The 25,138-nt window shown below is 22.0% G+C and overlaps 5 protein-coding genes across 15 annotated transcripts; 1 reads left to right on the top strand and 4 right to left on the bottom strand.

The window, feature by feature from the left end:
* Positions 1-110: 110 nt before the first annotated feature.
* On the bottom strand, positions 111-6,626 carry LOC107993222 (SET domain-containing protein SmydA-8-like). Of its 11 annotated transcripts, none has more exons than XR_001765058.3 (10): positions 5,769-6,112; positions 5,049-5,303; positions 4,743-4,982; positions 4,343-4,496; positions 3,823-3,979; positions 3,238-3,590; positions 2,987-3,150; positions 2,147-2,270; positions 1,747-1,847; positions 315-372 (listed from the first exon to the last, which is right to left on the bottom strand). XR_001765058.3 is itself a non-coding variant. In XM_017049539.3 (9 exons), the coding sequence occupies exons 2-9, from the start codon at positions 5,904-5,906 to the stop codon at positions 229-231; spliced, it is 1,542 nt and encodes a 513-aa protein (XP_016905028.2). In that variant the 5' UTR covers positions 5,907-5,908; positions 6,595-6,626; the 3' UTR covers positions 111-228. The 11 variants fall into 11 exon arrangements, 5 of the variants coding, with proteins under 5 accessions (XP_016905028.2, XP_016905027.2, XP_028520319.2 ...); XR_003696435.2 differs by having other exon boundaries at positions 2,157-2,270; XM_017049539.3 differs by lacking the exons at positions 2,147-2,270; positions 2,987-3,150 and adding an exon at positions 6,595-6,626 and having other exon boundaries at positions 111-372; positions 5,769-5,908.
* Positions 6,627-6,945: 319 nt separating this feature from the next.
* On the bottom strand, positions 6,946-13,859 carry LOC107993221 (alpha-aminoadipic semialdehyde synthase, mitochondrial). Its single transcript, XM_017049537.3, has 10 exons — positions 13,583-13,859; positions 12,970-13,452; positions 10,938-11,163; positions 10,487-10,814; positions 9,990-10,350; positions 9,168-9,490; positions 8,295-8,544; positions 7,873-8,136; positions 7,219-7,600; positions 6,946-7,132 (listed from the first exon to the last, which is right to left on the bottom strand). The coding sequence occupies exons 1-10, from the start codon at positions 13,604-13,606 to the stop codon at positions 7,017-7,019; spliced, it is 2,757 nt and encodes a 918-aa protein (XP_016905026.1). The 5' UTR covers positions 13,607-13,859; the 3' UTR covers positions 6,946-7,016.
* Positions 13,860-14,636: 777 nt separating this feature from the next.
* LOC107993143 (general transcription factor IIF subunit 1) lies at positions 14,637-19,992 on the bottom strand. Its single transcript, XM_028664516.2, has 7 exons — positions 18,756-19,992; positions 17,951-17,997; positions 17,501-17,872; positions 17,110-17,432; positions 15,774-16,060; positions 15,365-15,702; positions 14,637-14,984 (listed from the first exon to the last, which is right to left on the bottom strand). The coding sequence occupies exons 1-7, from the start codon at positions 18,777-18,779 to the stop codon at positions 14,771-14,773; spliced, it is 1,605 nt and encodes a 534-aa protein (XP_028520317.1). The 5' UTR covers positions 18,780-19,992; the 3' UTR covers positions 14,637-14,770.
* Positions 19,993-20,941: 949 nt separating this feature from the next.
* LOC107993207 (ER lumen protein-retaining receptor) lies at positions 20,942-22,318 on the top strand. The gene is made up of 3 exons (XM_017049518.3): positions 20,942-21,145; positions 21,264-21,453; positions 21,607-22,318. The coding sequence occupies exons 1-3, from the start codon at positions 21,055-21,057 to the stop codon at positions 21,962-21,964; spliced, it is 639 nt and encodes a 212-aa protein (XP_016905007.1). The 5' UTR covers positions 20,942-21,054; the 3' UTR covers positions 21,965-22,318.
* A 67-nt stretch (positions 22,319-22,385) lies between these two features.
* On the bottom strand, positions 22,386-23,500 carry LOC107993206 (DNA polymerase subunit gamma-2, mitochondrial). The gene is made up of 2 exons (XM_028664505.2): positions 22,961-23,500; positions 22,386-22,865 (listed from the first exon to the last, which is right to left on the bottom strand). The coding sequence occupies exons 1-2, from the start codon at positions 23,498-23,500 to the stop codon at positions 22,437-22,439; spliced, it is 969 nt and encodes a 322-aa protein (XP_028520306.2). The 3' UTR covers positions 22,386-22,436.
* Between the last annotated feature and the right edge of the window lie 1,638 nt (positions 23,501-25,138).

Genomic DNA, 25,138 nt, shown 5'->3' with positions numbered 1-25,138 from the left:
TTAAATTACCACAATAATATATTTTTAATATATTTTATTACGTATAAATAATTTAATATCTCATATAATTAATATTTTTTATAATTCAGTTATAAAACAGCAAGACCAAATTTATTTTAGTATATTTATTTCTTTAAAAAGGATTCTTACAATTTGATATTTCTTAATATTTGTTTCGAACAAATTGAAATTTATTGAATTTATTTAAATATATATTTATTATGAATTTTATTTCACATGAAATCGTTTTAAAAGCTTAGTTATTTCTTTTAAATTTTTTTCAGCGTGTTGAGCAATTTTTCCTTCTGGTAGAATTTTTGGTTCATATTTTAACAATTGATAGCCATCAATTAAATATTTTTTTGATTCCTGCTGTAAAAAAAAAGAAAAATTTATTTATTTAAGCATTTTGAATTCAAATATAAATAACAGTATTTATACTCATCCATAAATTAAATTTTTTATAAATGCATTAATATTTTTTTTTGTATTTCTATAAATATAAAATGAATGTTTCTTAATTATCCAAGGAATATTTTATAAATATTATAATTATTAAACTATGAATATTTATGAAAATACATATATTTTACATAAGATATTATGTTTTGCATATTTTACATAAGCAATATAAATATAATTGCGACTTGTTCGACTAAATGTCAAAAACTGTAGAAAAAAAGCATAAAAACCTGTTTGATTCAGATAAATTCAGATAAATCTGAAGAAATCGATTAAATAGAAAATTGAAGATTCAATTTACCTCAATCAGGAGGTAAATTGAATATATTATATTGGATTAAGAATTTCTTAAACTAATTTAAAATCTATAATATATTATTAATAAAATTATGTTATAAATAATATTTTTCCAGAAATAAAAATGTTTATTTCGTAATTTAAATCACGATTCCACAAATCCTACTAAAATTAGGAAAACTTTAAATATTATATTTAACTATTATAATTTCGAAGATAATGATTCTCGATTAATGAACGAAAAATCGATAAAGCTCGAAATCTTGCTCTTTAAAATGCTTTTTTATTTATCTTTATACGATTTCTAATTTCTGAGATGTCATCGTATAAAAAAAAATTTTTTATTGTAATTTCTGTCTTTATCATTTCTTAGCATTGATTTATCTCAAACTCCAGATGAATGGCAGACATAATTGCTAGAAAAACGTAGTATTTCCAGGAAAAAATAAGTGAATCACAGAATCTTCATATATCAGCAATTAATTGAAATATAATATAAAAAAAAAATTTCAAATATGGTTTTCCTGAATGTGTTTTAATGACAAATTGAAATTTTTAGAATTTTTTCAGGTTTTTTTTTTTATATAAAATATTTTATATAAAATTTCATTTGTAATTTTTTATAAATTGATGTATGAATGTAAAGTTTATAGGGATATAAATTATATATAATGTTCTATATAATATGACATATTTTCTATTAGTGGAATATTTAGACATATTTTAATTTCATAAAAAACGCAGTTGAATAATTAGAATATCAATCGGAATAAATCTATTAATTTAATTTGATTAATTTGATCATTTTATATTTTTTAAATAAAATTTATATTAAATTTATATTTATATTAATCATATTAATTAATATTAAGATTAATCTAATTATAATCTAAAGAATATTTTCGTATATAATAATTAAAAGTCTTTTTATCATATATATTTAAATACACATATTACGTCATATTAATTAAATATATGTATTCATACCAGTAATGATATCATAGTTTCCTCGTTTTTATATCTTCTACTTAATTCTGCAAGAGCTGCATGTAGTTCAAAAAGAATTAAACCTCGAATTCGGTTTTCAGCTGAAACAAAAGATACAAATTATTTGTTAACATTAATGATATTTTACATATCTGTGTATATTTATCAAAAATATGTACAATATTTGTAAATTGATGATTCGTAGTGCAAAAAATGTGAAACAAGAATAAAATTTTCTTTGCAACTTTTGTTTTGTATTAATATTTATTAAAAAATAATAATTGAATATTATCTGCTACTATAATATAAGATTTATTAACCATATTAATAGACTGATATATGAATATGTATTGAATATAAATATTTATAATCTATTTTTACAATTAATGAATCCTTATACCTCTATTTACCGATAGCCAAGCATGTGTGAGATCGGTAAGACGATTGATTACGAGCACGTCCAACTTCGTTCAGTCGTCGTAGAGATCGGTTTAGAACGAATAGGGTTTTCGAGAATTCTTCACCTAACATAGTATATTAGGTCAAGTATATTTATATACAAGGTGATCCAAATAAAAACTGACAAACTTTGCCGATATAATTATTTTAAAATAATGTTATGTATAGCATGGGTTGATTAGTTATCTTCATTTCTGAGATATAATAAAATGAAGAAATGATAAAATTTGCAAAATTCACACACAAATAATCGCATGCATTTCAATTATTAATTTTTAATGAGAATCGTACGTTTTAATATATTTTTGACAAGATGAAGTAAAATAAATACTTAAATACGATATTTTGTTTTTAAAGATGAAATAAAAAATAAATATTTGACATAGCAAACATAATTATTCAATATGATCATATAATGAATCTTTAATATTTTTTCATAAATCATAATTCATTTCTATTTGTTGTATTCTATATAAATGGTTATATTGAAATAAAAGCATTAAATTTCGTATATGAATTATAAATAAAAATAATTATAATAATCCAAAATTCAAAGATCAATTTGTGACCTAAAGTTTGAGAATTCGTGCCTTAGTGATTAATTCTTAATTCTTAATTCAATAAATTCATTAATCCAATCAACACAAAAAAAAAACAATTTATTTTATTACATAATTAGTAGTTCAAACTTTATGAGTGTAGCTCAACTTTCCCATTAAGTTACAATGACGAGTCAGACCCATCATTTGAGAAGGTATCAAAGTAAAAAAGTAACACGAACCAAATATGGGAAAAATCTATAGGCTGGTCCAAACAATTTATACAACATTTCATCAAAATCGGCGTGTATCAGTCACCGATATCATTTTCCTTGTAAAAATGGAATCGCATTCGAGAGAGTACACAAATAGTTTTCTTGTTACTTCGTCACAATGTAGTAGTGACCTTAAGTGTCCAATTAAAAATAGGATTAATTTAATTTTATATTTATTAGTTATTATTTCTGAAAAAACTATATCACATCTCATATACCTGGAACGAGTAATTTAAGCAAAGTATCCAATTTTTTGCATAATTTTATTTTCTCAATCAGAAGATCTTCCTCGATTACCGCCAATCCTCCAGTTTGTTGTCCAATCAATTGAGCCAAGGCGATCGTTACGTCGATGTTATAATAATGATTTGGATGAAGATTATTTTTATATCGGTCTAGAAATTCTTTACATGCAACAATATCGTTTTTCTTCATATTTGATAAGTGTACACCAATGTCTTCCAATATTTTTTCAATCTCTGTACAAGAAACGACTGATTCACAAATTTTGCATATGTAATCTTGTTCCTGTTCAAGGAAAGTTTTTGGCAATACGTATCCTGAACAATTTCTAAAAATAAATAAAACGAAATCATATTAGATTAGATGTGAAATGAAAATAATTTATTCTTCAATTTCTTATAGAAATTCTATTAAATGTTTAATTTGAAACAATTTATAACACGAAAATTCAAAATTTATATAAAAAGTTTGATAAATTTTTATTATTTTATTAAATCGAATTTTTTTTAAAAATATTCTTGATTTTAATAATAATCTATATGAAATTAACATTAACTTACATATTATTGCATTTTAAAGCATTAAACATAGTTTGAAATTCTGTAGGATCTTGACATCGATTACAAATACATTCAAAAAATTTTGTTTTAAGAAGGTGATGTCTTCTGTTTGCAGTACCCCACAATGGATCAGTATAACATATAGAAATGTGATCTCCTAAAACATATTTTTCACAATTATAAAATGTACAAAGTCTTTATAAACAATTAAAAATAATTCGCAATAATTAATAACGAATTGATCTCTGAATAATTTATAGATAGAAAAAGGATCTTATAACTTTTATAACATACAATCATTTGCTAAACATCGATTTTTTCATTCTTTCTAAATTTTCCTTTTTTTTTTATTTCATTCAATAAATATAACGTACGTACAACAAACTTTATTTCAATCTAAAAATACATGAATACATGAATCTATTTATGTTGCATAACATAACACGAAAATATTAATTAGTTATTATTATAAGAGAACATAATTAAATAAATTATCTGAATTTTATATAAACATAATTACCCTTCGTAATGGGTAGTGCAGCACGAATAATCAATCCTCCCATATCAGTGAAACTTTTTGAGCAATTGGCTCTACAATTATGCTCAAGCAATGATGCCATTTCATAAACCGCTACATATGGTGAATCGGTTAATGGAACTTCATGACCATTAACCTGTAATTTAAGAAAAATCTACTCATTATTTATGTATTTTTAAAACAATGATTGACTATTCAGAACTATTAGTCTTCCAGCCTTCAAACATAAAATAAAATACATATATATAATGTATATAATAAACATAAAAATAAAAATGAAATTTTATTGTATATATTATTGGAATATATTCTTCAATCCTTCATTATCAAGAAAATACGTGGTCAAAAATTTTATTGTAAATTTACAATACTAAATTTTTACCTGCAAGATACCAATGATTATTACAATTTCTTCTTCCGATATATCATCTGCCTTGAAGAATCTCTTGATAAAATGAGCAATGTTCAATGGCTCTTTAGAATTATTTATTTCATTGCAATGACTTTCGAGAGATATTAACTTTTTATAAGATTCTGGATTAGTATCCTTCAATGACAAAGCTCTTATAATATTTATACATTGATAACTCGGATGTGGATAGCCAAATTCGGTTATTGAAATCTGCAATATTGCATATGTTCTTCTCAATGAATTTTAAAAATTTGCAATTTTGAGAATAATAATTACCTTAGAATCTCTGCGAGAACAAGAAAATTTACATTCCAATCCATGTTCATTACAGTTTTGACAAAGAGGCCAGCCACATTTTTCGCAAGGTACTGCAATCTCTTGATTTAACACCGTATAACATTGAAGACACACAGGGACACTGTTGTACATAAGACCTGTTATCAAGGGTTGATCATCCCGTAGAATAATTTCTCCAACTTTGATATTTCTCGTAGCTACATAATGACGACCCAATGAAGGATTTTCTGCTAACTTTTAAATAATAAATGTATATATAATTAATTAATCATAAATTTTCGAATTATTAATATATTACAATATAATTTACGAAAAATAATTGCAATATTTCATGGAAACTTATAAAAAAATATAAAGTATAATAAATGTTTAATAAATAAAGTAAATTTTAAATTTCTATTCTACGTAAAAAATGACATTATATGACTTGTAATAAAAAATATTTGAGATTTGATTAATTCAATTCAAATGAAGTAAAAAAATTATAATAGGATTAATATATGATAATATGTTGGAATTATTTAGTAAATGTAGATCAAGAAAATGTTTTAAAAGTTGGATAGTATTATTAAAAGAGTATAAAAAGTTATCGAGTTCTATAATTAGTCATGATATTATTTTGTTATATTTTAAAATAATAATAATGAGAAATTGATTAAATATAAATTAATACAAAAATATTAATAAAATATTTCTAACCTTAAAGGATTTACAAATTTTTGAATGTTTCTTCCAATCTTCTTTTTGATGTTTCTTGCTGCAGTAATAAACATTTTCACAGGCACTGCATTTATGAACTGAATGTCCTCCACAAATCACACAAGTTTGAGATTCCATTGCTTTTAATAATTTTGTTTTGTACAAAGATATGCATACATTAAATTAATTATACATATAATTATGATAAAGTAATCTATTATATATGTTAAAAACTTTGTACTAAAAATTTTTTAAAAATTTGTACTAAAACTTAAACAAATAATTTATTTAATTACTAATTAAATAACAATTAAATAATAATTTAATTATATAAAATTGAACAACATTTTTAATAAATAATTTTTAATAAAATCATTTAATACATATAAATATATTATCATTATGTTTATATATATGTATCATCTAATAATATAATTTATAACAAATAATAGATCTTTTTTAATTATTCTAATTCCAAGAAATTCTAATAAATAAATTTTCTTTATTTAATTTAAGATATTTAGAAGAATTTTTAATAATATAAAAATTCGATAAAAATATTTTTGATATTTTTATTAATTTAATTATAAAAAGATTATGAAAAGAATTATGAAAAGATTTTAAAAAACTTTTAAATTGTATTACAAATGTAATATTATAACTTATTCCTATAAAACAAAACTAGTCAAAATCGTCTATTTAAACTAAATAAATCAAAAAATAATTTATAAAGTTCAATGTTTTATAACACACTGAATAAAAACTACTTTGTAAAGGAATAACTGTTCGTCTTTGCAGTGAAATATATTCTAACTACTAAACGTACCTAACAATTTGCATGAGAGCAAGTTGAATTCCAGAGTAGAATCTATTTATAGAAGAATAAAAGTACTTGTGCATATATCTACACAAGCAATTATATGCTTTGATATAATGTATTACCATGATTTAATTTATAACTATTATAATTTTTCATATAAGAAACAAGTTTTGAATAATAATTTACGTGGATTAATATCAAGATATAAATTCTTAGAGGAATTTAAGATGAGAAATTATGCGATAAGATATAGAAATGAAAAAAAATAAATAATATTTTTTATTAATATTTGTATAATAATTGTGAAGAAAATATTAAAGATATTACATAAGGATAAATCAATGCGACAAATCAGTATTGTTAATTTAATTCTTTCTATTTTATTTACACAATGTTTAGAATCACTTGGAATTAATATCATGAAAAGATTAGAGCCATTTGGACGTTTCAAAAAATTCAATTCCTTCAGCTTTTAATCGATTCAATATAGGTCGATAAATATCCGGAGTAAATGGAAGGATCACACCTCGTTTTTGAATTTCACCTATTAACACGAAATGAAAAATAAACAAATAAAATTTGTCAAGTTTAAAAATTCCAAAGTTAAGTAGAAAAGAAAAAGAATAATACCGTCAAGGATCATTTTAACTGCGATTGCTGTCGGATATCCGACCGTTCGCGCCATAGCAGAGTAACCTTGTCTATCGCCGTATAATACTAAATTAATTTCTCTGTTTTCTCTCTTATTGTCGGGCCAGAGTATACCCACGTCATGCCTTAAAATTACCAGATCCCGTTCGTTTTGATCGTAGCATAGCTTCTTCGATAAGTAATGGGTTAATGTATCGAGTGGAGTATTTAACTTTAATACTAAATCTTCTTGAAGAAGGCCTAAATCTTCGATTGCTTTCACGGCTTCTTCCGAATTTAACACTTCTGCTAATTTTCTCTTTAAATTTTCGTAAAAAATATTGTCATTTGCTAAGCCAAGTAGGTTGCAAATTAATACTCTCTGAAATAATAAACAGATAAATTTAAACGAATTTTATTGCGTACCGTATTTATACGTACATGGATATTAATATTAATATCATAGAATATCTTCCACATATCGATTCTAAACATCAAAGACAACAAGTTAATATACAAAAAATTGTTTACAACTTAATAAATAAACCTTTTATAGATAAATAATCAAAATTTTTACAGATATAATAAATTTTGTATTTATTTTAGTCTCTCAAATTGATTTTTTCCATGATATATATATATGTATATACATACCCATGTAATATCTGGACCATTTGGATGTAAACTTGGATGTGGATTAGAATCGGTTAACCGAAGATATTGTAAAATTCGTATAGTATTGGAGAAACCTTTGAATCTCAATGTGCCTCGTAGAATCGTGTGGACATTATTAAGTCCGTATAAATCTTTATAGATCGTACTATCTCGATTCGGAAAACCTTCCAACGCAAAACCGGGCAAAAAATCTAAATCTTGAACCGCAGACATAAGATTTCCTCCTGATTCTATTTCTACAACCTTTATAATGGGAATAAAATTTCAAGATTTCTCATTGGGGAAAATATTCTGATGAAAGATTATCAAATAATCAGGTAAATATTTATAATATTCTAAAATGATGAGCAATTTTTGTTTGAAGATATTTTTTTAACTGTAAATTGTTAATTTTTCCTTACTTGTCTATTAGAATAATATTTGGCCGATGCCAAAGTATTGAGCAGCATCCCTCGTGGTGACCAATTAAATTTATATCGTAGAGGATTAGATGAACATTCTGGTGCAGGTAAACCGCCACACCAGGAAATAAAAGACTCGATTTTCCCACCAGCTTGTTTAACATTGTCGAAACATTCTAAAGCTAGCAAGTGATCGATACCAGGGTCTAAGCCTATTTCGTTAAGAATAGTTACTTCTGCTGCTACAGCCCTAATAATTAATATATTTAATTGTCATCGATCATTATCATTTATTTGTATTCATATCAATGATATTTTTATATATATATAATATATTGTATAGAGGAAAGAATGGTAAAACGAATCTCCAATTTTATATTTCCAAATATTTCTCCAAAATATTTTAAATTACTTTAATTTTTCGCATAATTATGATTTTCTTAATACCCAGATAACTATCGCAGAATAAGAATCAGAATTTGTCATTTATTCGAGAAGATAGATATTCTGAAAATTATTCACAATTTCTTCCTTTTCGAAGTAAAAGTAAAAGAGACAAATATTTTTTACGAGAGATAAAAAATACTTGTATTTTGTCTTGCAATGCGTATCTCAATCAATGCGTACATTGCATCGATTCAAGCAATAGGTTGAAATAATTAGCTGACACAATACTAGAAGTTTCAATGAGCTATTAACTTAAATTGTTTCGATCAATGCTCTTTATCTACATGTCTCAAAAAAATAGAATTCCAATTTTAAAAATTGATAGAAATAAATAATTAAATGAAAAAAGCAAAAAATTTTTCATGAAGGGTTCAATTTAGAATACCATTCTTTTCCTCATTTTTGTTAATATCTATTATCACTTACTCTTCGTGTAAGGATCTAACATCTTCGTTCATGTAACTTGCTGTTACTAAATGAGTTTTAGCATGTATGCATGCATTTGCAACGACGTGGTGTAAAGAGTAAGGCAATAACGAAACCACTACGTCCGCCGATTTAACAATATCGTTTAACGTATCGGGACGTTCAACAACGTTCAATAAAACTGGTTCCACGCCAGGAAAATTATTTGCTAAAATGTCTGCCTCCTCTTTCAATTGAGATGCAACAATTAAACGTATGTTGTTATCTCTGTGTAAATATTCGACCAACGGGCCGGAAACATGTCCAGCACCAAGGACAACAACCTATTCACAAAATAATATATTTTAATGTATTACAATTAATTATTAATTGATATTTATAATATATCTAATATCTAAAATGTTTTGTTTTTTAAATAAAAAATTTAATTCGATAAAAAAATATCTAGTATATACATATGTGCATTGATTTTCAAAGAAATTAATCCAATTTGAAAATGTTGCTTCTTATAAAACATGCTATATGGAATAACAATTCTTAATTCGTATAAACTTGTGAACTCTTAGAAGTCTTCAGAATTAATTAATTGATGTAAGTGATTTTTCAAATTAAAATTTTATTTAATGATATTATGAAAAAAATATATAAAAAATATTGTTCAATTAATCTTTCATTACAATCTATAATATCTTTTTTGTAAATTCAATTTTTAAAAAACTTGATGATTAGGGCTCCAATTATAAAAATTATTTTTATATTATTTTATACTTGTCACAAAAATATATTTTGTGAAAATGAAGAGTAAAGATTTTATTTTTATACCTTTTTAGTTTGTGCTTTATCGTCTGCTTTATGTTTACAACGATGATTCAACAATCTTAATTCTTGAATATATTCAAAATTAGGTGTTAGCCGTCCATTAGATGCGATTATTGCACCGTGCACAGCTGGATTGAAATTATGTTCCTCCAACGGTGCTTTTGCATCCGATTGAATAATATCTAACGCATAAGGATACAAAAGATTTCCAAAGAAATCTGTAGATTCTTTTGGTAATTGAGTTGGCATATTGTCGATTGAACAGACTAACACCCCGGGTCCTTTAAAAGATTTCGTATCCTTGTTACGATCAGCATCGTACAAACAAAATGGTGTGTCAATAGTTGTGCATTCGTTCATGAATCTAGGAAAATTTTAGAAACGAGCACTTATATTTATTTAAGTTAAAATCTTCTTATAAATATCTTATTATAAATTATATATTTATTCATATCGCAAAAAAAAAGTATTAAATTAATATTGATATTGATCTTACTCACTCGATACTGCCTCCAGGATCTGCAGATATATCACAGATAGCTAGCATTCTGTGAGGTAAAGAAGGTGCACCAACGCTTGATGGTAGCCAAGGTGTATAAGCTGGTCTTAACAAGTATTTCGCATCTGGTATTGTTACTAATTTAGGCGAATCAACTGCCCAATAAATACCATTAATTATCACTGATGCATATGGTGCAATCGTTTTGCTGAAAGTCGAAATATATCTCTCAGGATGCTTGTCACATTCTTCAGAATCAAATCCACCTCCATCTTTCCTTTCTAGATGATGTCTTCGTCTTACCTCACATCCATATATTTTTGTCGTATCTGAAACAATTATTTTTAATGTTTTAAGTGAATATAAAAAAAAATAGTTGTAGGATTAATTTGCATATTTTATAGAATATATCAATTTTCAGGGGATTAGAAATAAATACTTGCAATACTTACCACCGTGTTCAGCAACTTTTTTTAACATTTCAGGTGGTACATATTCGTGTGGAAGCTCTTGAAAAACTTCTTGTCCTCCTTGACTCACATTACCACTACCGGTGAAAATGAAAGTCAATGGTCCAATTGATTTTGGCATGGCACCTAATGCTATTTCATATCCTGCATCTCGTATAGCTTGTCGTGCCATAGATGAATCTCTATAATTATGCGCTGGTCCAATATGCTGTAAATAATAATTATTGTTATTTACTTATGTATAAATTTATATATATAATTTAATAATAATAATTTAAAAATATATTCTTTATTTTATATAAACTATAACTTATATTATGTTTTATTTTTACAAAATATATTGATACTATTTTTGATAATGTTGATTTTTTTGTTATATTAAATTATTATATTATATTATATTACATAATATATTATAATAAATTTTTATTCCATATTATTTTTTTCTTTTTTCTATTATATATCTCTCTTTATCTATGTTTATTTATGTTTTATTTATGATACTCTGATCTGAAAGATGATGCTGATTTCACAATTTTTATTCTATCTCTATTCTTGCTCCACAATTTACTCTTTTTATCTATACTTAAGCTACAAAATTTGTACGCTTAAAAGACGATTCAAATATCTGACTAATATTATATATATAATTTTTAAAACAAAAATATATATAAAATATATTGTATATGTGTATGAATATGTAATAAATACCAATATAATTCTTATCATGATAAAAAATATAATTAATATAATTAATAATTATACAATTAATTAATTTATACAGGATATTCCAGATAAAAACTATCAAAATTTATAATAATAAATTTAAAAGCAAAAAATGTTATTATGACATGTATATGAGTCTATTCATCTTCGTTCTAAAGATATGAAAAATGAAGTAATATAAATCATAAATAATCAAATGCATTCAAGTTTTTAAGGAAATATTTATTTCTGATAATTTAATAATCGTTTATTTAAAATGATATTTTAAACTAATTTACATAACATGAATAATAATTACGGTACGAGTAAGAAGATGCCACAAGTTCATCTCCTTCTATTCATTGAAAAAAAATTTTATTCAGAAATGTCATATTTCTCTTATTAATTATTATGTAAATATAAATATAAATCAGTATATATTATCAGTATAAAGTAATATAAAATTTTAAATAAATTTCAAATAAAATCATTAAAAACTGAAATGTATTTAATTATATCATTTTATTTTTCATATTTCGACAACGAAGACGAACTAGTATAAAATAATATTTTTTGTTCAAAATATAATATTCCAAATTTGTTAACAAATTATGTTAGAAATTAAACATTAAAACATGTCAGAAATCAAGACTTCTTTCTTTTTTAAAGTTACATAAAATATGAAAAGTTTGACACAGAAGCGACTCGATAGAGTTCTCTCATCAAAAAACACTCTTTTTCACATTTTACGATCAAATCTTCTAAAAAAGATTAAATCAGCATTTTTTAATTTAACCATTTCGTTATATTATTTATTTTGACAATGTAAATTTTGCCATTTTCAATTTTAATTAAATTATTTTTCATAAAAATTTCTGTAACAGCTGTGTCTATAATTCAGTTGTAAAGATCTAAAATGATCATTTAGAATCTTTCTATAATAATTAAATCTGATTTCACCCAGGACATCATATTCATTAAAACCTGATTCCTATCATAAATCATTCGATGATAAAATAAAAATAGATTAATTTCTTTTGATGTCTAAAAAAAATCCAACGATTTTTAAATTTGTTACTAACATCGGATATTTGAAATACTCTATTTTATCAAAATACTCTATTTTATCAAATCAATTTTAAAACTATAAAATATAATAAAAATTAATTATTTATATTTTTAGTATATAATATATCAAATATAAACAGAAGAAATAATTTGGAAAAAATATCAATCAAAAATATTTAAAAAATTCACTTTATTCTTAATTTAATTTGTTAATTAATTTTTTAATTTAAATTAATCTTACCATGAATGGTGTATGATGTCCTAATGCGAGTAATCTTAATCCAAGCCCATGTAATATATTTACCATGCCTGCTACACCAGCATATTTTCCAAACGCAACCACTCTTTGTCCATTAATATCTGTTAATTTTTCATAATCTACCAAACGTATATTCTTTTCAAGTATAGCATCTAGAAGTGGCATATTACTTTCTTGTGCTTTAATGGTATGAGAAAAAAAACAATAAGTTTTATTGGATATAAGTTGATCCACAGGAACTTGTTTCACTCCGAAAATAACAGAAGCAGAACTAATATCCTCTTGCAATATAGCGCCTGCAGCTTGATAAGAATGTGCAGGATAAGCTCTTCTATTACTAGGTTGTACAATTACTTTTACCCCTGCTCTAATTAATCGACGAACATTCGCAGGTGCTAAAGGAGCTCTTCTTTCCCATACTGACTGATCTTCTCTTCTAATTGCTATTATTTTACCTTTCAAGTTCTGTGAAAAATATTTTTAATTAAAATATTTTATAGTATATTTTATAACACTAATTTTTGTCTATTATTAATCATAAAATATTATGTACAATATTTATTTATTTTTGTATTATATAATATATTTCTCTTACATTAATACCACGAATTGAAGACATATTATATATTCTCAATAAATTCACATTAAATTCGCAATTGCGTAATTAAAAAATCTTCAATGTTTCTCTATATAATCATATAAAGAATACAAAAAAATTATGAACACAATATTTAATATTAATATTCACTAAATTCATTAAAACCACGATAATAAGACAACAATTATACAAAATGTAATATGGTTACTTCTATTTTAAATTAAAGTTACTGTATTACTATGTGATAATAGTTGGGTCAGTGAGGGCAATACTGCAAAAACTCAGAATTATAATATCACTGATAAGCTCAAAGTCACAACTTTATCAAATGATTTAAATTTCTTCAATCATGTGATTTCTATCATTTTTCATTATATAGATTGATAGATTTGAACTTCATATATTAGGCATAGCTTAGTTTTTAACTTCTTTTAACATAATAAAAAACATAATGAATGAAAATTTTAATTATTCATGTGTTAATAAATTATATTCATTAATTATTTTTGTATAAATAATAGAAATTTGATTTTATATTATCATGGATCAATAGAGAATAGATTAATAATAATTCGTATTTGCAAAAACTCTTTCGCCTTATACATTTTTCTTTTATTATAATTATTTTATTTAATCATAATTAAATATTATAATAATAAATTAAATAAAAATATAATAAATTAGAATAGAATAAAAATTAATAGTAATTTTAATCATAAATTTTTGTATAACTTTAATTAACATTGAATTATTTATATAATTATAATGAACTAAATTAAAAATTTTTTTTCTTATCCATAAATGATTTATATTCTCTGCATTCATTTTCTTCCTCTTTCTTTATCTTTTATCCTCCCTTTTTTTTATGATTTCCCGCCATTTTCTTTCTTTTGTTTTAATTTTTTAATTTTATATGCTCACATTTTTTTTCATTTTTATATAGTTTTTTTTTAATTTCATTCAGTCTTTCTTTATTTCATTTTTAATCTAAATCTAATTAATTTATCATTCTTTATTAGAGCATAGATTAATTATTAAATAAAAGAAAAAATATTTTTTTATTCCATATATTTTATTCTTATACAAAGTATTACCTTTACATATGACATAAAATAAATAAGATATTAAGATTTAAAATAGAAATTATGCTATAAATTATTTTATTAATATAAAAATATTAAAAAATCAATTAGATTGTGTTTTAATAGATAAGTACATTTTATTTTTTATTGTCTGTTTGGTTGGATTAATTTTTTTCAGAATTTGAGTCATTACATTAACTAACTGCTCAGAAGTAAGCCCAGTTTTTTTCGATTTGAATTTTTGTAGAAGTTCCGTTGTTGTCATTGGTTTACGCATAAGATATCGTCGTACTGCATCTTCTGTAATTCCAGATTCACTGTAACGTAATAATATTAAAAAAAAATTATATTGCAGAATTATAAATAATATTCTTTCTAAATTATAATAATAAAAGATTTGTCATGATATGAAAAAACTAAAAAAAAAATAAAAATTCAATAAATATGCTTAATCCAAAATAATATTATATATAATAAATTATTTTATAATAGTACTTTGTTAAAAATGATATTAAATAATTAATTAATTTTAATTATATAACAAAATAGATTTATAATAATACCATAAAATAATACCTGAAAAACTTACAAAATTAAGAAGTTATTATATATTATTATAATATTTTTATAATTTACAATTATATTTATATTAATTAAATTATTAATTAAATTAATTAATTTATATTAATTAACATACCTAACTCCTGGAATGTAAGAATTTACTGGCACTAAATTAAAATTATCCAATTTTAATTTTTTTGCTTGTGATAGATCTGGAGATCCTGATTGTTTTCTTTTTAAAGAATCTGATATTCCAGCAGGTGTAGGCGTTGCAGATCTTGAGCTATGTGCACTATTAGATCTTTTATTATCTTTTTCTTTTACTGTATCAGATTCTGAATCTGAATCACTAGAAAAATCACTAGAAGAATCTTTTCCTGATGTAAGTTTTTTTAAATCTTTTTTCTTAGATTGTTTTTTCTTTTTCTTTTTATCTCTTTTTTTATCTGTATCTCTATTAATCTTATCTTTATCCTAAAAAAATCAGTAAAAAAAGTATTTTATTTAAAATAATATTATCATAATATTCAAACTTTTAATTTTACCTTCTCATCTTTATCTTTATGTTCATCATCATCATCTTTTTCATCATCACCATCTTTTTTATCTGTTTGTTCTTCATCATCTTCATCATCTTCATCAGAAGCAAGCAATTTTCTTAATGCATCTTCTTCTGCAACTGATTTAATCTCTTTTTGTTGTTCCAATTCTGATTCAGAATCTGATGAATCAGAAATATAATCACATTCTCGACCTTCTTCATCCCCATCATCACTTTCTTCAAATGCTTCATCGTCTGAGGCATTTTTCTTCTTCTTTTTCTTAATATCAACTAATATAAATATTTAAATTTATTATTAAATTAAATTACGATAAAAATATGGAAAAATTTATTGCATTATATGCAACAATATGCAATATTGCATTATAATAAATTTTGTTATTAAAATAAATTCATAATACAGACGAATCTCAATAACTCGAATCTTTATAATTAGAAAATCTCTCTAAAATTATAATAACGTTCATTTTCTTTCGTTTAGCTGTGAAAATCTTAACAATCTAAGTTTAAACTAACTTTAATTCAAACGCATTTTTGCTACGTAATTTTATTCTTGCAATTCGATTATTTAAAATTATTTAAAATAGCTCAATCTCTATAAGTCGAAATTTACTTCAATGATTATTATATTATATTATATTATTATTTTACTCTATTATATCATATTATAATTTTTACAATTTGAAATTTTAATTATTTTAATTATATATTACAAACATAATAAGTTAGATTATGACTTCATTTTTTTTGCTATCTAAAAAAATAAAACAATATAAATTTTTTTTTCTTACAATTGAAAAAAATATTAACTTTTACATAAAATCTCTATATATTAAAATTTTATTTGTTAAATATTTTTTACTCAAAAAATTGAAATCTCTTTCTCTATTCGAAAATTTTAGTTCTTTTGAAATTTATTGAGTTATTGAGATTCAACTGAATATCAATTTGCATAAATTGAATCATATAACCTATTATAAATTATTTTTTTCAAGATCATTGAACATATCAATTTACTATTAATACTATGCAAATGTATAAAAATTCAAAGCATAAAAATAGAAATTAGATAAAAGTTTTATATAAAACATTATATAATAAAAAAAAAAGAAAAAAATAAGAGAGAACAAGTGTCTATTCTTATTCTTTCAAATGTATTTTTTTGCATAGTAAAAATATTAATTTTATAAATATATAATTAACAATCTTATCATATTATTATATTAATAGCAAAAATAAAGAAAATGTGGTAATAACTAGACAGCTATTAAGAATAATTACCACATGCATTTCTTAAGAGTATCAGATATAACATCCACCTTTGCCTTTTTTTTTCTTCTTAGTATCATCTTCTTCATCAGAATTTTTTTTACTTTCATTATCATCACTAAGAGAATCATCATCGTCGCTATCCATCCACTCATCCATTTCAGATATTTTTAAATCTTTCTCTTTCTTACTCGGCTTTTTACCCTTCCCACCTTCTATTATTTCTTCATCATCTGCACCTTCTTCATCATTTCTAAGTCTTTTCCGTAACATTAATGAAAAATAATTCATTACTTTATTTCTACGACTAAATTCTTGCTCTGCTTCTTCTGCACTCAAAGCTTTGTATCTCTGAATTGGTTGAAAATTATACCTAAATTACATAAATTACATTAAAATTTTAATAAAATACAGTTTAAATAATTCAAATAATCAAATCACCATTCATGCAATGGAAAAGCTTCTATAGCTCCATCAGCAGCATGTGTAAAAACATAATATGCAGCATTTTCACTCACACCACCTTCCCTTATGCCTTTAAATTTTTTTCCAGTTTTTCCTCCAGATTTTAAAATCCAAGGTTGATCTTCTGGCTTGTATTTTCTGCTTGTAATACCAAATTTTTTTCTTCTTGCTTCTTCTCTTGCATCTCGTCCAAATTCAGATCCAGCTCCAAATTTTGGCATTTCCTCTTCTATTCCTTTATATTCTTTCATATTATTTTCACGTTCCATTTTCACTTGAGTCCATTTTGAAAAATCAACATTTAATGTTGCATTAAAACGCATCACATTGTGTTTTTTTTTATTATTTCTAAAATAACAATATAATATTTTATTTAATAAAATTAATTCTATAAAAATATTTATAATTAAAAAAAAAATTACATACTTTGGTACTCTGATACTAAATTCTTGAATGGAAGGTGCAACTGAAACCTAAAATTATAGTAATATAGTTATAGTAAATATAATTATCATAAACAATATTATTATCTAATTTTAATAATAACTTTTTTATTTATATATTATATTATATTATATTAGAGATAAAAAAAAGTATAATTTTTTTAAATATACTATACTAAATAATACTGTTGTTCAAAATTAATATTTTATCATTTATAAAAATAATTTCCAATTTATGAAAATAATGATAAGAAAGAATATATATTCTAAACAAAATTAACAATAAAAAAATTAAATAAACTAAAGTTTTAAAATGTTAAATATTCAAACTTTGATTTAATAATATAAAATTAATATTAATAAATTTTATTAATTGAATATTTTTATTATTAAAATAATTTTATATAAATTTATAAAAAAAATTATTTAGTCATATATTTAATAAAATAAAATAAAAAACATAATATTTCATGCTTTATGTTGCTTATGTTAAATATATTTCAAATCAAAAATAAGGTTTACACCCAATTATTTACATAATATAATAAAATAATATAATAAAATAAAATTAATCATTTTATTAATATATAAATAAATAATGAAAATGATTTAAAATTTATATTTATTATTTATTTTATTATTTATTTTTTACAATAATAATTTCTATAAAGCATTTTGTTTTGATTCTATATAATATTTATATAATATTTATAATATATAATATCTATATAATATTTCCTCTTTGATTTGATAAAATATATCTATAATTTCAGAATTATAAAATATACCTTTGAAACTGCAGGCGATGTCATCTTGATAATTGATTTTAATTCAATAACGATTATAAAACTATCACATCATATTAAAATCTTTATATAAAGCAAATATGCAGGTTATTAAGTGTTAATTAATAATAAAAATTATATTATATTTATGTAAATATACACGTTTTGATAAGTTAACAACTTTTTTAAACCGATACTTTTATATAAATAAAAGTTCCAAAATTTATCACATTAATATGAACAAAAAAGTAATATAGAATTTACTCAAATATTACAAAATATAACAATTGCTAGATATCAATGAAATGGCTATCAATGACATTAGAAAATAGCAATGTGATGAACAAAAATGATCCATTGAACAGAGAAATGATAGTTATTTTACATTCGCATTGTTCTCATTTGTTCTAAATTAATAAAAATGACGAACTTAGATCATATATATTTATAGACACGACTTCAAATAATTCTAAATTTTGAAGCAAAGATAAAATCATTTTCATGATATTACATATGAGCAAAAAAAAAATTATAGAAGTTTTTATTTTTAAAGCAATATATAAATATTTATAAAATACAATTTAATCATTGTAGAATTTGAAATATACATATATTTTTATTTTATTATCTTATTAATTTTTATTTTATCCTGAATTTTAAATAGTATATCTTGTAAATTATAATTTCAAATGAATTCAATTTTAATTAATAATATTCAATATTTTATAAATTGTCTATAAATAATTATTTTCGTATAACTTATTAATTTAAAAAAATTAGTTTAAAAAAATAGCAAAAACGATAAACAAATACGAAATAAAAAAACGATAAACGATTCAGAGAAAAATAAATTAGTTAAAAATTAGTTAAAAAAATATTTCTATTTATTTTATTTTTTTGTTTTCTTATATCTTTTACTCTATTAATAAATTATTTCCTTTATAATATAATTGTAATTACAAATTAATAACATGCATTATTATTAATAATTAAAAATAATTAAAATAATTTAAAATAATTAAAAATAAATAAATAATTAATAATATTCAAAAATAATTCACAAATATAATTTGTACAAATATGTAATTTGTAACTGCACATAGTTTATCAGACGAGGTTTTAAATTTTTAATGTGTAATTTACATTTTTTTTTTATTTTTATTTCAATTTGAATTCTTATATATGGATTTATAGATTCCTATATATGTAATTATAAATAAGCACATCTAAAATCTAAATTATCTTAAAGTTATAAGAAATATGATCATACAGTGCAGCCAACAAAACGCGGGAAATATATAACAAAACTTGATATATTTTTGTTGTTAAGATTTGACATGTTTTTGATGTAAATTTGACATAAATTTTCATACAAATTTATTAATAACCTGATAAAAAATTTTGTAATCTTGTAAAAAATTTTAATAATATTTGATGATAATAATATTTTATAAATAAACAAAAATAAATTTGATTGATAAAATATATTTTTTTCATATTTATTATTAAGTATAAAATTTAAAAATAAAATTTAAAATTTAATGCAATTAAATTAATATTGTTCTTATAATTTGTATTAATATGTTCTATAGTAACAAAAAATATATAAATATACTTAAAATTAATTATTAAAATAATATGTAATTTACAAATATTTAATTAAACAATGTATAATGTTTAAGAACGAGATATTAAATTTATATAATTATTTTTTTTATCAAATTAATTTTTATGTATTAAAATTTATTGAAATAAAAAAAGTTTATTTTTTTATTTCAGTATATAAAAAATTTCTTATTGAATATTGAATATATAATATGTATTATATATTTAATATATATATATATGTGTATATATATATCAGCCTTAAACTTAATCTAGTAACAATTCAAATATAAAATGAAACTTTTGTAATAATATATAATTTTTTAACGAATAATATTTTTTAAAAATGACATGTGATAAATATGTGTTATATAAATAATATTACAAAATTATTAATGAAGATATTTATTTAAAATATTATTAAGCATTTCATATATTCTGTATTTCTTTTTTCTATTTTATTATAATTAATATCTCTATCATTGATCTAATTTTGAAAATCAAAAATAAAATGTTTATATTTTATACACGTTTGTGTATATTTATTGGGGACATTAAAGATGTAACTTAAATGTTGATCGGTCAGCCATCTGCTGATGTTGCAGCCAAAGCCACGTCATATTTTGTATGCTTTGTGACTTAGGAGTGTGGAGTATCTCGATCCTCTTATAAAATTTACTTTTAAACATCCGAAAATATGAATATATTTCGACTCTTAGGTGACTTATCACATCTTCTTGCAATTATTATTCTTCTTCTCAAAATATGGAAGACACGAAGCTGTGCCGGTATATATCATTGATATAACTTATGTGTTTATTATATTTAAAATTGTTTATATTTTATTAAAATAATCATCAATTATTAATAGCATATTTTTAATAATATTTTTTGTATATTTTATAGGTATTAGTGGCAAATCGCAAATTTTATTTGCAATTGTATATACAACGCGTTATCTAGATTTGTTAACAACATATATATCAGCATACAATACATTTATGAAAATCATTTTTATTGCAACTTCCTATACTACAGTTTTTTTAATGTATGTGAAATTCAAAGCTACATATGATCACAATCATGATACTTTTAGGTATGTTCTTTTTATATAATGCATGTACTTATTAAGTAATATATAGTAAATATATTAGAATAATGTATATGTATATATAACTTTTAAAAAATTTATTTATAAAATCTAATCATATTTCATTTTATCATTTAATAATATTTTAATCATTTTCAGAATTGAATTTTTAATTCTACCCACGTCACTGTTGGCATTATTAATTAATCATGAGTTCACAATTATAGAGATTCTATGGACATTTAGTATTTATTTGGAATCTGTAGCAATATTGCCACAATTATTTTTGGTATCAAAAACAGGAGAAGCTGAGAGCATTACCAGTCATTATCTTTTCGCTTTGGGATGTTATAGAGGCTTATATCTGTTAAACTGGGTGTATCGTTACTATGCAGAAAATTATTATGAACTAATTGCTATAGTTGCTGGTTTAGTGCAAACAATTCTTTATTGTGACTTTTTCTACCTCTATATTACCAAAGTATTGAAAGGCAAAAAATTACAACTACCTGCTTAGTTGTATAAAAATATTATCATGAAGAATTTTATATTGCTCAAAGGAGCAATATCATCATTAATTAAATTTATATAATATAAATTTTGGCAATCTTTAAAAAATCGAGGAATGCTCGTGTACAAAGTATACATTTTATTAATTGTAAAGCATTCCATTTTGTTGTATTTTCATCACAAAACATCCATGTATAATTTTTCATCTTTATCCTAAATAGTTACATTTATATTTTAAACTGTTATTTTCTCATTGGTTTTTCAGCATATTGCATCTTTAAATAATATATAATGTATGTGTGATACTTATTTCATTTCAATGATGAATAACATATTAAAATACAAAGTACATAATTGGAAATGAAGATTATCATTTCAAAATTTGTTACATGTCCTAGGAATTAGAAATTATAATTATACTGATAATATATTTTCAATTTTTGATATATTAATTTTATTCAAATGATCATATTAGTTGGTTAACAACGCAGACTTATATACTTTACTAAATCGGTTACATGTATTGCTTCACTTAGAGTTGTTGCTCTATCTTTTATATATATAATGCCATTTTCAAGACTAGTCGTATTAACAGAAATTATGAAAGGTACCAAGCATGTATCTATAATTTTTTCTGAACTGGTTAATATTGTATTCAGGCCTTTTGTCCTTAAGATGTTATTTAAGTAAAGTACAAAGCGATTTAAATCATCATTTTGAATGTTCTCTTTATCATTTGATTTTTTTATATGAAATGCAACTTTGTGTGGTGCTAATTTGGAATGAAGATGCATTGTAGTCGAGTTATTCATATCACATATGTCACAAAGTAGTGCTAAACATCCCCAATCTAAAGACATTCTTTGTTCAACCATTTGTATGTTGATAAAATCTTTTTTACTATTAACCTAAAAATAAAATGGTCCATAAAAATAATTGTTATCTTTAAACTTGTTAAACTTATAAAAGTTAAAATAAGTTTCTTAAAAAAAAAAGAAAATACCTGAGAGAATAGTTTTTGAACATCTGTATGGTAAGTTATTCTTTCTAATGTAAGATTGCCAAATGAAAATTGTGCTTCAATATCAACTATAGTATAATTTTTAATTTTTTTTGCTTCAGAGAGTTTAAATCTAGAAGGATTTTGTGCTAATTTTCGCCACCAAATTTTACGTTCTTTTTGTATTTTATAAAATAAATCTTTTGTTTCTGCATCATTATTAAAAATAGCTGTTTCTGCAGTTCTATGATAATTTGATTTTTGTATAGATAATATATTAGAATCCCATTGATATTTTGAATTTTTTATTGTAGCTAATCCAAATGGTATATCACTCATTTCAGTACTTGTAATAAAGTTTATAGTATCATTAAATTCATCTGATAGAAACATATTATAACGTGACATTGTAATACAATGTAAAAACCATTGTTCTTCAAGGTTTTTCAATAACATTTTACCTTGAGGTCCATATTTAAGTCCTTGTGTTGTAAAATTAATAAAATGTGGACTTAATTCTTTTAATATATTTATTATATTCATTGTGTTTTTGAAATAGTTTGCAATGGTGTTATAAAATATTCTTCTTCTAAAATAGCAGCATTCTTTAAAATTTCTTGTTTAGATATATTATTTTCTACATTATCATTTCGTAAAAAAATTGATTTTTCTTCAAGTGGACTGTACATAGATTTGATTTCATTATCAATCTTTGTATTGCGTAAATGTTCTGTAAAAATAATTGCAGCTTTTAAAACAGAAATGCTATAATCTCTATCGAGATTGAGTAAAGATAATTGTTCTATTTTCTTTATTGTTTCTTGTGTTATAATTGGCATTGTTGAATTTAAATGTACATATTTTATATGAAAAGAGACTGAATTAAAAAATGTTGGTAAAATTATATAACTTAGTTTTTGAGTACGTCGAATAATTTCCATTTAAATAATGTTATTTATGGTTAATATTTAAAATTACTATTTAATTAAAGAATTAAATTCTTTTTGAATAATTATTTTATAATGTAAATATTTTATCACTTTATAATTAATAAAATTTCACAATTGTTTTTAACAGTAACTAACTTTCATATCTCATTTTCAGAAAGTTTAAGATGTATTTTATGGTTATGTAATACGATATATATATATATACTTAATGTGAAAAACAGCACAATAGAGATATATAGTGACATTTCATGTTCATTATTAGAATTTTCGTTAGTCATGAAAATTTTGAAAAATAATACTAGATAAATAATTGATAGAAATATATTATATATGTATATGTATTATATATATATATATGTATGTAAGTACTTATATACATGTATGTATTTTATTCTAGAAGTCAAATTATATATATATTAGTACCAATATTTGTTTGAAAATTTTATTGAAATATTATTGATAGAGCAACAAATTCTTATAAAAATATATATATATATATGTATGTATGTTTACTTTTTCTTTTAATTTATAAATTATTAGGTTATGCCACTTATATTTATGAGAAAAAAATTATAAATAAAATGAAATAAAAGTTGCACTTACATATTATTATTGATTTAGCACAATATAAAATTATAATATTACTAATAGATGGAATTAAAAAATTATATGTATTAATGAAATTATAAATGAAATATAAGATAAATGTAAACCAATGATATCTGTGATAACAATAAAACTAGTAATATGCATATATTTTTTTTTTCATAGAACCAAATATATATATTTATTATAAATTTTTTTTGTTATATTACTATATTTTTAGAAACAAATCTTAATTAATAAATATTTCTATTAACTAACAAATATTTGAGAAATTATTTTTTAAAGTTGTTAAAGAAAATTAATTTAGTTATTTTAAAATTTTTATATATTTAATTTTTTATTATAATATTATATTTTTAAAAATATATATACATATTTATACATGTGAAATTTTTATCTTTTTATTACATTTATCTTCTGATATATTTATAATTTTTATAAAAGATGTAATTTTAAAATAAAGATTTTGATACATTCTTTGAAATTATTATTTTTAAAAATATAATTTTTTTTATATTTATTCAAAAAATTATTTATTCAAAAATTTAAGCTTTATAAATTATTTTTTAATGTGAAAGATAATTATTATTATATTATTATTACATATATATTATAAATTTATATT

This window comes from Apis cerana, linkage group LG7 (genome assembly GCF_029169275.1).
Source record: "Apis cerana isolate GH-2021 linkage group LG7, AcerK_1.0, whole genome shotgun sequence".
In the NCBI taxonomy this organism is placed as follows: domain Eukaryota; kingdom Metazoa; phylum Arthropoda; class Insecta; order Hymenoptera; family Apidae; genus Apis; species Apis cerana.
This window is presented reverse-complemented; position numbering and strand designations above follow the sequence as displayed.

Excerpts from the sequence above, each read along its gene's own strand:
- LOC107993222 (XM_017049539.3), bottom strand. The coding sequence starts at position 5,906 with ATGGAATCTCAAACTTGTGTGATTTGTGGAGGACATTCAGTTCATAAA. Across the intron at positions 4,497-4,742 it reads TAATCATTGGTATCTTGCAG|GTTAATGGTCATGAAGTTCC; the intron begins GTAAAAATTTAG and ends CTTAAATTACAG. Across the intron at positions 3,591-3,822 it reads GCTTTAAAATGCAATAATAT|AAATTGTTCAGGATACGTAT; the intron begins GTAAGTTAATGT and ends ATTTATTTTTAG.
- LOC107993221 (XM_017049537.3), bottom strand. The coding sequence starts at position 13,606 with ATGTCTTCAATTCGTGGTATTAAT. Across the intron at positions 10,815-10,937 it reads AAAAGTTGCTGAACACGGTG|ATACGACAAAAATATATGGA; the intron begins GTAAGTATTGCA and ends TAATTGTTTCAG. Across the intron at positions 7,133-7,218 it reads AGTTAAAATGATCCTTGACG|GTGAAATTCAAAAACGAGGT; the intron begins GTATTATTCTTT and ends TCGTGTTAATAG.
- LOC107993143 (XM_028664516.2), bottom strand. The coding sequence starts at position 18,779 with ATGACATCGCCTGCAGTTTCAAAG. Across the intron at positions 17,873-17,950 it reads TTTAGTATCAGAGTACCAAA|AAATAATAAAAAAAAACACA; the intron begins GTATGTAATTTT and ends TTGTTATTTTAG. Across the intron at positions 16,061-17,109 it reads GAAGAAAAAAAAAGGCAAAG|TTGATATTAAGAAAAAGAAG; the intron begins GTGGATGTTATA and ends TATTTATATTAG.
- LOC107993207 (XM_017049518.3), top strand. The coding sequence starts at position 21,055 with ATGAATATATTTCGACTCTTAGGTGACTTATCACATCTTCTTGCAATT. Across the intron at positions 21,146-21,263 it reads GAAGACACGAAGCTGTGCCG|GTATTAGTGGCAAATCGCAA; the intron begins GTATATATCATT and ends TATATTTTATAG. Across the intron at positions 21,454-21,606 it reads CACAATCATGATACTTTTAG|AATTGAATTTTTAATTCTAC; the intron begins GTATGTTCTTTT and ends AATCATTTTCAG.
- LOC107993206 (XM_028664505.2), bottom strand. The coding sequence starts at position 23,500 with ATGAATATAATAAATATATTAAAAGAATTAAGTCCACATTTTATTAAT. Across the intron at positions 22,866-22,960 it reads TTCAAAAACTATTCTCTCAG|GTTAATAGTAAAAAAGATTT; the intron begins GTATTTTCTTTT and ends TTTTATTTTTAG.